Source organism: Struthio camelus, chromosome 12 (assembly GCF_040807025.1).
Source record: "Struthio camelus isolate bStrCam1 chromosome 12, bStrCam1.hap1, whole genome shotgun sequence".
NCBI classification, from domain to species: Eukaryota; Metazoa; Chordata; class Aves; order Struthioniformes; family Struthionidae; genus Struthio; species Struthio camelus.
The window spans coordinates 5,304,193-5,316,260 of record NC_090953.1 but is presented as its reverse complement, the minus strand read 5'-3'; the positions used below and the strand labels follow the sequence as shown (position 1 = coordinate 5,316,260).

Genomic DNA, 12,068 nt, shown 5'->3' with positions numbered 1-12,068 from the left:
GAACATGACCATCTGCAACGGTCTTTGCCTCTCTTCACCTCAATCCTCCACAACCTCAAGCAGAACCAAGAAAGACGTTTAGTCCAGAAGGGTCCCACCAATACCCACTTCCCGTATACCCAAACATCACAAGCCACAGAACACTTCCCCACCCCTTATAGCTAACTTAAAAATTCCAATACACAAACTATATGTACTAGTGATCATATCTCAAAAGAGCAAGCTTGGTCTCAAATCTCAACAATCCATCAAGATCCAAGATGACATTTAATGATGGAGATAACTTTCTCACTTTCTCTCAGCATATCACACAGCCAACATTTTCAGTTAGAGGTTCAGCAGCTGCAGGAAATCAAAATATCTAAGAGACCTAACTGTTATTTGGGTTCCTTATGGACACTGTGACCCAGTTGGACTTTTCTTCTTTGAAAATTGTAATCTGAACTTAACAGAGTTATTCACACGTCCCAGAAAAAATGTTTATTTCTGTCTTAAGTACAAAATGCAAATGATGCGTGAATGTTATTACCTGAAACTTAGCATTCACCAAAAATATCAATTCGCATCCAGCCAGGAATACCACTTGTTTGTTGTTCTTTTTTTTTTTTTTTTTTTTTTTATGGTGGGGGAAGACTTACTCAAAGTCTACTACTCAGGCTAGACACAGGCTTATGCCTAGTAAAACAGCTTTTATACATACCTCTTCCACTTAAATGGCATTATGTCGTTTCTTGCAATTTCCCCACGATCAAAGTTCTCACAGAAGAGCAAAATGAAATAACACACGGGATGTATACTTAGAACTCCAGTTGTGCTGGCAAAACTCTTAACAACATTTGGGTTTCATTTCAGATCAGTTTGTCCAAGAAATAGCTACTACAAAGCATATTATGTTCACTTTAGCAGGAAAAAAAGACAAGATACAAAAAGAAAAGTAAAGTAAAGGAGTTTCCATCTCAGGATGTGCTATGGTCAGAGGGCCTTCACGCATCTCTTCCATTCGGAATTCCACCTGTGGCTTACAAGACAAATTTGGGCCATCAACTACACTTGAAATAAGACTAAATACCTCTTCTCCCCCCAGTATAAGAACAGGCTATTTTTATTTGCAAGGATTTAGCAACCAAGGACAAAGTAATGACTTAGCATTTCCTGTCACATCGGCAGCAAATGTTAGCGCTAAAAGGTGTATATTTAGGAATCAGGCCTTCTCTACAAAATCCAGGACAGACTACATGTAAAATCTGGTACCGTACTTCCAAAGCAGCCAGTGCCAACTTTTAGCCACATCCGTAACACACTGAATCCCAGCGCAGCACCCGCATGTTCCTGCTCCTGCTATGACTTACGTTAGCTCCATTTTATCTCAGAAAGACATCATCAATTTAACTGCTGCATAAGAAAACTGATGTTCTTGTACTTCACATCCTTTTCACTCACTATCAGTCCGCTCCTCATCACCTGTAGCTGATATTTCAAGGTTGGACTGATAAATGAGAGGGCAGGCAGTACCATTGGATCTAAAAGCACCTGTGTAGGCACCTGGGGTGCCTCAGTCTAAAATTCACTGAAGTGCCCTGCACTTTCTACAGCTGACCCTGGACACGAGAAGCGGAACCCGAGCGCACGCACGTTTCCATTCGAGGAGAACCTGGGCCAGCTGAAGCCCACCCTCGCTCTTCTGGAGCGCCCACCCAACACACTACTCGCAAATTCGAAGTTTAGTACCGTCTTACAGCATTTGCTGAAGACAAAGGTTAACAAATCAAGTTTCTTGTTTGGCATTGTTTAACTCAAGTTCTCAACTAAGTGATTTTCCTGTGTATGAAAATAGCAGAGCAAACCCAACAGTGACAAAACTAGCTTTCTCCCTATATCGCATTTTTAATGCTGTTAGAGAGCTAGTCTACTCTGCAACTTGATTACATTCACCTGCCAACTCTCAGATGAGTTTTCTGCACTTTTAGATTCATACACAAAGTCCTCAGGCATCCTCCTCTCTTCTGTCCCAGCACATGGAAGACGCTCGCTTCTGCTTTCCTAGTCAGGATCTAATTGCACAAATTCCCGTTCAAGACCATCTCCTCTCACGTTGACCACCAGTCGCTGAACATGATATGCATGCAAACAGCTCACCTCTGCTGGACTAACAAGATCTGGAGGTACCTACGGGAGGCAGCTCATACTGCCAGCGTAATACTTCATCCCTCCTCCTCACTGTGGCTTAATACCGCAACATGCTATGGTACAACACCCATCAAAATGGAAGACTCGCCAGGGCACAGAACCGGTTTTCCTGTTTGGCTTGAGAACGGTCTGCTACATACAATAGTTTTTGCGATTACCATAAACTAGTTTGACCCCAAACTGTCAGCTGCAGCGAGAGCACATCCAAGGGCAGAACTTCCCCAAACTTATTTGGGCACAGTACTTGGCCGTCTTAATTTGAAGCTGCTCTTCCCTTCAAAACACTCCACTCCCGCCTACTCAGCAAACCTTAACCGCAATTGCCTCAGAGGAGGAGGACAGGCTCCTCTGCTTTTTTCTTCCTGCACAACAGAAAAACAAGAGGGCACAACGTTCACCGCCTCCCTCCTCCCTCCCAGTCCCAGCCTGCTCATTAAGGGAGCCGGGAGAAACCCCTTTCGGGATATGAGCAACAATCAGACCTCTGGTCTAATGGCAAACAAGCGTCCTTAGTTCAAGTTTGGATAGGTTAGGCTTTTAAAAAGCTGCACGGAAAGCAGAACTCCACGTCGGTCCTCTTCCCACACGCGTACAAAGGGCAGCACCAAACCCCCCTCGCCGCCCCCTTTCGAGGTGCCTCTCGCTGACACGCTCGCCCAGACGAGGTTGCAACGCCTGAAGCAGCTTAAAGCAGACACGGGGCCTCCCGAAGGCAGGCGAGAGGCACCGAGTTACCCGCCCTAATCACCACTTTTAAAAGCGCGCACTCCCCGTCCCCGGAGCGCTTTGTCTGCTTCACCGCTTTTGTTGCTGCCGTTTTGTTTTCATCACTTCCAGGCCAGGAAGAGCCGGGTCTGCTGTAACCACACCCTAAAATTAGAAAAATGCATAAACGCAGGCTGAACTACATACATGCGTTTCCTTAAAAAAAAAAAAAAAAAAAAAAAAAAAGTCCTAGGAGCATAAATATCCTATACCTCCGGTAAGAGGAAAACAACACCTTTACGCAGAGAGGGTGCGACACAGAACAAGACTTCTCAATTGGTCACGCAGAGCAGACCTTGCATTTCAGCCTCCACACAACGGTAAGCAAAAATCCTGTTCAGCTCTTTGTGAACGTGGCAACCCAGAGGAGATGCCGCAAGCCTTTTAGAGACAACACGCTCAGATTTTCTGTAGAAACTTTTTTAACCTAAAAATCTGACTCTTAAGTCCTGAAAAAAGTGCAAGCAGGCCACGAACTGTACAACAAATACATCTCAGAAACCTATTCTCCCAACACGCACTGCACAGACTTTCGGTCACCAACACGTTCCTCGTCTTTCACAGAAATTAAAGGCTGAAAATGAAGCACATATCAACACAGCTTTTTCTGAGGATACAGAAGTGTTTTCTGCGTATCAGATTTCAAAATACTTCCGAGATGGCCTTTTTACCTTTCAGAAAACGGAAAGTGAAAACCCAGATAGGGCATGGCACTGTGTAATCTCAGGCCATTAAACCACGCGGCAGTCGGGAACGGTTCCTGCAGACAGGCGGGTCACTCCCTCGCTCTCACCCCATGCATTAAACCGGACCAAAGTGCAAGAACAAGATTTCCATGTGTTTCTTTAATTATTGATTGGACGCAGAGAAAAAACAGCTTAGAAAGCCTTTGATGCCTGGCCACACCGCAATCCCTCCTCCGTGCAGCTGCTCGCTCCCCGCAACAGCGGAGTAACGTACAGCTGTGTGTGTGTCCAGACCCACTTCAACCCCACTCACCCCCTCTTTTAAAGGATTCTCGGATTTTTGATAAGTGCCGGAAAACAAACGGCTACTGCTTAGGACTAGACTCAGATCCAGCACAGAGGAGGGCAAACAGCACAGCAGGAGGCACCGGCTTGTGCTCAGGGGCCACCCAAGGAGGGTTTGCTCAGAGGAACTGGCCATTCTGCCCGTGCAAGACAAGGAGACCCCATGTCAGACAGTGATAAGACTTCCATTTTGTCAGATATGCTCAGCTCCCAAACCACTGTAAATAACTTACTTCAGCAGTGCAAGGTTTGTGCGATACCACCAATGCAATATCTTAAGGAATTTCTTCCAAATTAAGTGCGTTTAAGCTCTTGTCAGCCAAAGCACGATATCAGGGAGAGCAGCTGATTTAAAAAAAAAAAAAAAAAGTATAAAATATGTCTATTATCAAGAAAGAGTCAAGAGCTATATTCCAATTTAACAACCACCACTAATATTATTATGGCTAAGAATTTGCATTATGAACCCTATTTTAAGAAGTTTATTGCTTCGCTTCATAGGACTTGCTTTGGGCTGTAAGTTAGTCTATAAAACCTTACCCAGAAGCATTTTCAAGTGAAACATCTTTGGTTTAAAGATCTGCTAAGTTAAGAAGTCAAATACAAGAAGAGCTTTTGGAATAGCTCCCTGCCTAAAATCATCATCATATTTTGATTTTAATACAAGGCATAGGTCATAAACTCAATGCAGAAGAGCAACCATTCCTGACGTTTGGAGAAGTAGATTAAAAGACAATAGCTCTTCCAAAGACATTGCACCTGATAGCACAAGGCTTTTGCATCAAAAACAGAACAAGTGAATGTCCTTACAGTACACGTACACCTTATGTAGCTTCATTTCAAGCATTCATTTCTGCATTCCTCAAGCATCTCCCTGATTCTGAACAGAGCATACCTCCCTTTTGACAACACAATCAATGCTGTCATCTTTTAGTGACACTGGTTTTAAGTATGTTTCATAAACTGTACCTCAGAAATACAGGAAAAAATAGCAAGGCTGGAAGGAATCTCCTGGATCGCTAAGTCTCGCTCACCCACTCTTCCCACCGTGGCACACGCTAGATTATAGCTTATACATCCCATTCCTCCAACTTCAGAAGCAGAGGTAGCAAAACCTTTCCAGCTACTCCAATACAGCACAGGTTTGTGTGTGTTGTAAGAGGATTACTGAGGTATCTCCAGCAATGTCACGTGAACGGCGTTGCCCTGAAACTTCAGGAGGTTTGTATGAAACATCCCTTTATGAACTCCCATTTCTCTGAACTTTCCTTTGTCTTTTTTCCAAGACAAATCTTTTTTCCAAAGATTCAGAACTTGCCACCCTCAGAGAAGGAGCCACCTCCAGAACTGCTCAGGCATGATGGTTTCCCTAGATTTTTATATTTAAAGTAGGAGGAGCTGTTGTAGTTAATATGACCTTAATTACACTGTTGAGCTGCTCATCATTATCAGCTCCATTTCTGGCAGCAGCAGCAGGTCTCTACTGAGCAGATGCTTGCAGCTGTTACGCTTGCTGCTACTCAGTGACGCTGAGATTATAAAAGGTAGTTTCAGTGTGCAAGAAAAAATTAATAAAAAAAAAAACACATTGCTACTAAAAATAAACAACTAACTTAAGTGACCACCTACTGCCACCTACTCCCCCCCCCCCCCCCACCAACAATGAGGCCTTACTTGTAAATAAGTGCATGGACTACTAAAGTTAGAGAGAATAGTCTCATCACCAGATAATATACAATATCAGGCTACATGCTAATAATTACAGCTACAGAAATAAATTCTTTATGGAGAAAGGAGCCGATACTGAGCAATATGAGTTTCAAGCAACTGATAGTTCCAAGATGCACAACTACACGTTCAAAGGTTTCCAAAAGCCGCAGAGGTCAGCTCTCAAGCTTTCAAAGGCTCCTCTATGCCCTATAGGAGACAGGAGTCAGTAATCTGAAAAACTGGTAGAAAAAGCACATTGATCCTATACCCAAAATATCAGCACTGCTATCGGATAACAAAGATGTTGCCTGTGTGTGGTTTTACATGAAGTAAAAATTTTGTACAGGTCCATCAATGATTCCTAAATTAACCTAAGAGGACAAATTCAAATGCTGACCCCTCTGGAAAGACGGCGTTCCTGATGTGGGCTCATGCAAGGGTGGGGAACATGAAATCAAACCACCGGGCTATACTTAGCAACTGAGAACAAAGAAACACACCAAAAACTTAACAATCAGACTCTTCCACTCCTCCAATGCAAATTCATTCCCCAAATTTCACCAAAGCATTTCCGCCATTGTAAATGCCCAGATGAGCCAAACTGAAGTCACATACAGGTTCTTACAGATGCAAAAAAACGCAGCACTACAGTTGCAACTGTCTACAGCTTCTTTACAGCAGGGAAAGAGAAAACAGAACAAGACAGACCACAAGTCCCCACCTCATCAGTTTTCCAAGCTCAAGCTCTCGCTTCCACATAGCGGGTTAAGCAGCAGACACAAACGACACACTACCTGCCTCTTCCATCAGCACGGCGCAGTTCAGTATGCCACACCACTATCTGTTGCTAACAAAAATATGCATACGGTGCTTATGTCAGGAACTTCAAGCTTGAAGGGAAGTTATAAATCTAAATTTAGTCCCTTTGAAAGGGGAAACTTTTACAATTTTTGTTACCTCAACCCTCTACAAACCAGTCACTTTCAATAAGAACCATCAAGACTTCCCAAAAACAAGCAAACGCTAGTGATAAATAGCTTCCTTGTGGACTGTTAGCTTTTTTCCAAAGGAAAAAAGACAGTTACAATCATTTAGATATTTTCTGCAGTCAATTAAGCTAGGCATGCAGTTGACAACTATCTGCATTTCCTGAAGTACAAGGTGAAGGAGGGAAAGACTAACCTACCTAAATCCTGTCTCCATCAGAGCCTGGGAGTTGGGTAACACTTGGGCTACCATCTAGATCACTGTCAGTCGTGACGATACGTTTTCAAAGATTTATTGACAAGTAACAGATTGACTGTCCCGAAAATTTTTTCCACATGCTACACTTTATTGTCCTTCACTTCAAAGCTCTGGAAATTCAGAAGCCTGAAACATGCTGCAGCTAATAGTACTTCCACTTCCTTAGATCTCATTACAACCCGAGCCACTGCTGCAAGTCAACTTCTCCTCGGTTTTGGCTCTTCTGCCACACCAAACAGAGATCATGCTTGTATTGCTTATTCAAAAGGAGCAGACGTTATTTTTATTGTTAAAAGTAACCATCATAAAGCATTTGGAGTTGCAGTCAAAACACCACTTGAGCTACGGTAACCACACAATGAAAAAAAGCACATGATAGAGACTACAACGGGACAGAGCAGAAAGAACAGCTATGGACTTTTCTCTCATTTCTAAAGCAAGGATCTAGAAACAAACTACGTAAGGAAAACTAATCGTTTACATATAACATCATATATGACTATGAATATATTCAATCTGTAAATTAATGCATTTGCGTATCTTGCATTCTGATCTGGTCAGCAACGCACCAGCAGCAGCAGCGACACTATCAAACCCGAGGCTATTTTTGCTCTGCTGAAGGGAAAGCGCTCCTCACAGACTCTCAGTGAAACTACCAGCTGCAACAAAGCAGCCCAAAACCTCAACTATCACCAGCAGCACTGCGGCGAAAGGATAACGGGTGCAAATGCCGACTAGTCTGGTAGCAGTGAGAAGCCTCCAAAAATGAGAACTCGGTTTGGGGAAGAAAACTCTTTCCCCAGACAGCAGAAGCTGAAACGGTATCTACAAGACAGAGTCAATCAGGTAGACGACTCAAGGTCAAAGCATTCCCACCTGCAGCACTGCTTTTCAGTTGAAGGACTACTTCAGTTCTGTGTTCGACCCCATTTTGAAGCGTGTACAAAGAGCACTCTGGCCATCAGAGGTCTGGCAAAATTTAAACGCTCTAGCTTAAACTGTATGGATTTACAGGGGGAGAACTAACACGAGGAAGGTAAAACAGAATTACAGCAAAGGATGAAAGAACAAGCACCTGGCAACTCAAACGTGACCGGCCAGTAAAGCGGGTGGAGAAGAAAAGGCTTTTTCCCCCCCCTCAGAAACAGGAAGAATTTTACTGTAGGCAAGTCATCGGGAAACAGTAGAGGAAATGAGGCGGCTTATCTCATTGAGCCCCCAAAAGACTTCTCAGGAAGTATTCCAGGAAGCAATGAAAAGCTTCCCAAGCCAGCCCGAGCTGCCAAGAAAGATCCACCAGCCAAGGGAGCGTGAAACGGGAGGGGCAGCGAGGTTCCGGTGGGGGAGCTGAAACCCCTGTGCCTCCAGGGAGCAATAAAGAGCCTTTACTACCCAGGACGTATTCTGTCCCCTCTCAGCAGACGCATTCAGCCTAGTGCAAAAAGCTTCCACGGATTATAGACAAAAGTCTTAGCCGACACACAAAGGAATTAAACTTGAAATAAATACATATACGTATTTTTAGTTTGTTTCCATCTCTTGCAGTAACACCAGACACAGCTTCTTCCAACAGCAAGCAAAAGGTTTTGAAAGACTGCACTTTGCTAATGCTAGTATTTTCTGTTGTGTGGGTTTCAAAAGCCCACTACTGCTTTAAGGGAAATTCAAAACCATTACTCAGGTGTTGCATGGCTTGCTAGCGATCTAAAACCTCTGCTCATCTCTCCAGTGACAAAAATGCAACATTCAAATGACTAAAGCCGTCAGGTACGCTTCCAAGCATTACCAACTGTTGCTCCAACTGCTGCTCTGGCAAAGTGCTGAAATGGCATCTGACGCGTTTAGAGACGTTTCCATAACCATTTACCACGGTTGGGGGGGAGAACAACGCACCCCTGCTACTGTAAATGCAAAGCAACTGGATTTCATATACCCGTGTTTCAAGTGGAGTCAGGTCACTACCGCGAGGAAGGCGTAACAGGCAAGGGGAGTATCTCAGCAACCTCTTGTAGACAAAAAGGAAGAATCTGCAGCATAACTCTTTAAATCTGAAAAACGGTTGGAAAAAAAAAACCAAGAGGCATAGATTTATGTAAATCAAAATATTCAAGCCCATTTTCAAAATGATTTGCTACTGATATATATAGAGATATATACACACACACACCCCCACACCCCGCACTGGTTCAAACAGAAGAGAGGCAGTCCACTCTCAAAGGCTGTCTTACAGGGCAGAGGACACAGGAGGAATTCCCTTCCACCTAAAATACAAGTGAATTTTGGAGAGATGCGAAGACTTTATGATTCACACCCAATCAGGGTGTTCTAAGAGGCTTTTTAAAAAAATAGATAGTAATTTCTAGAATTCTAGAAATCAATGAAAATGGGTATGGATGGACTGCATCTCTGCACGGCTCATGATGAACACCTCACAACTAAGGTATTCAGAGAAAATACACTCTCCTGTCACAGCCCCCTTCAAGGGCTCAAGTGAAATCATCATAGCAACCAAACCTGCGAGTCCAGAGCATGTTTAAAAGCTGTATGATTAGTCATAAATAAAGCAAAATGCCTAGGCCAGGTAGAGCCACAGAAAAGCCCACCACCGCACATGCACACCCGCCAAGCAAGATTCTTGCCGTGCTTTATGAAAATCAACATTTTTTTAAATCACCGTTTTGTCATCTACTCTGGCAATAAGGAAGTATCGCAACACGCTCTATGTACTCTGGTGTGTCTGGATTAAACTGAAAGGATCGCAGCGATATACAAACGTGGAAGACCAGCACTGAGGTTATTAGTCATTTATGCTTAACTACAGGCAGTTCATCTTCCAGAAATGACAAATAAAGGAAGCAATTTTCTCTGAAGGCAAAGGACCAAAATCAAACTAGCGCTTGTAGCATCGAACTGCTACAGATGCTTAAATATAAACCCTACAAAATCAAATATGAACACAAATGCAAGGATCCACTGTGATTCAGTCAAACAAGTAACCGGCTCACTACAGAGAAAACTGAGGGAAGTTTAATGGCTTTGATATTTAGAGGGCCAAGCAGACAAGTGTTTCTCAGCCTTTTTAATCAAAGAACAGCTTTTGTAAAAGATGGGATGATTTTAAGAAATTTCTCTAGTGCGGTGCTGCCATGCTTTTCGTCCTTACTAAAAAGTAAGATTTCAGTAAATTCTGAGTAATCGTTACCTTTTATTTTCTCCCTTTTAACTTGTTTCCACACATGAGAACAGGCATACAAATAGCTTCTCTGTACAATTAGCAGGGGGCCACAGTTTGGGGTAAGCATGCAACTTGTTGATGACAAACGGCCCACAGGTTGAAAAGCGAAGGGACCAGACGCTCTGAAGCGCTACGCTGGCCTTAAACTACGGATCTACAGAAAACGGACATTAGCCGTTTCTTTCCACCCGAGAAGTAAACCTTTTAAACGCCTGGAAGTTGGTGGCCCCTAGGCCTGCACGCTGCTGGAGCTCCAGCTGCAAGAGCCAGGTAGGAAGCCGGGCTTCCTTGCCACATCGCTTGGCGTCACTCCACTGGCTCAAATTGCCCCCAACCACAAGCATTTCTGTGAGCCTCTAGGATTATAGTTAAACCTACCCGTACCCTTTCCTCCCATTGCATCCTTCTCCCAGAAGGAGATGCAAATCAGTAACTCAGACACTCAGAGAGGAAATAAAAGAAAAAGGTTTATATTCATCTCATGCATTAGCTTTTCGCAAGCCCTGTTACAAGCTGTCCATATGGCAAGGAAAATTTACCCCTTAACCTTACGCCTAGCAACACGCTGTAATTCTGGTACCAGCATCTTGATGCTGTAAAGACTACGCTGACTTCAAACGTCAGTGGAAAACACGTCTCTGCATTGCAAGTCAATACATTTTCATTTCTCCTATGCAAAATCTGAAAATGATTTCTGCAGTTGAAGATTTTAGTTTCAGTCAAGCAAAGAAAGGGAAAAAGCTTTGCAACATCTCGACAAGAAAAACCAGCAGGCAGACTGCCGACAGCCAGATTGCAAAATAAATCCTTGATGCTTCCTACATTTCTTCAATGTAGAGTCTGTTCAAAATTCAAATAATACCCAGAATAAAATGATAATGGAAAAGTTTAAGTGTGTACATTTACTTTGTTTTTTTTTTTTTTTTTTTAAGAATTTTCTTTTCATCCTATGACAAGTAAACTGAAGTACTTGGAGAAAACTGCAGTTCCTCACCCTAACTCCTTAAATGTGAACTGTCTTCTACACAGACACCCTGTAATTCCTGTACCTTCACCTCACTGTACACTATGTTTTCTTACTCAAAACGTACTCCGTGCATGCAAAAACTCAGCTGTGGGCGGTGAAGCCTCCGTCATTAGCGCTCAAGGCAGCTCTCTCCCGTTCTCAGGTCAGGAGCGGTCACCACGGCTCCAGCAGGCGCCTCGGAAAGGCACGTCCAGCGGCGATGGCCAAGGGCAGCCCGGCCGGCATCAAAGCGCTATTTCGAGCTACGCCGCAGACTGACCTTGGACAAGTTACTTCACCAGACGTTAAGGAACAGACTTCAGTGCGCAAAGGAGAGCTGTGATGCTTATGTTTTAGATTTTCTTCTTCCAAAAGCAAGTTGTTACTTTGAAGAAAGGAATGTTTTCAAGCACTGGATTAATCGTTTAGTATACAGACGCAATTTTTCACCGAGATCAAATTGATACATTACCCTAAGGAAATGAAAACACATACAAATATTAAACTATACAGTAATACTATAAAATACTTCATTGCTGAAGGCGAATGTTGTGATAATAATTATTTTTTGTAATTGTTTACCTTTTTTAATCAATTATCACAATGAAGGCTTGAAATGCATTTCACACGCAATGCATTTCACATTTCCATCATTTATGGTTTTCTCCCTGCTTTTCAGTAAAGTTGAATGGTTTAAAAAAAAAAAAAACAAAAAACAAAAAAATTCACCACTCAGTTTCACTTTCCAGTTGCAAAAGCATTCTAGTTCAGTGCTGCGGGGCTGGGGCTGATCCCGCCAAGGATGAGGAAATAAACTAACAACTTTTGATTAAAAAAAAAAAAAAATCTTATTTATTACAGGGTTTGCAATTCCACTGCTTTTCATTTC

At 43.0% G+C, this 12,068-nt stretch overlaps 1 protein-coding gene across 5 annotated transcripts in view; it reads right to left on the bottom strand.

The window, feature by feature from the left end:
• IGF1R (insulin like growth factor 1 receptor) overlaps nucleotides 1–12,068 on the bottom strand; it is a 203,688-nt gene that overhangs the window by 115,742 nt on the left and 75,878 nt on the right. Inside the window, exon 1 of one of the 5 annotated variants that reach the window (XM_068959030.1) lies at nucleotides 6,488–6,522. The exons of the other annotated variants lie outside the window; for them this stretch is intronic. Within the exon in view, the coding sequence (XP_068815131.1) occupies nucleotides 6,488–6,500 (13 nt within the window). The 5' untranslated portion in view covers nucleotides 6,501–6,522. Of the gene's footprint in view, nucleotides 1–6,487; nucleotides 6,523–12,068 lie in introns of those variants that run through there. 5 annotated transcript variants of the gene reach the window in all.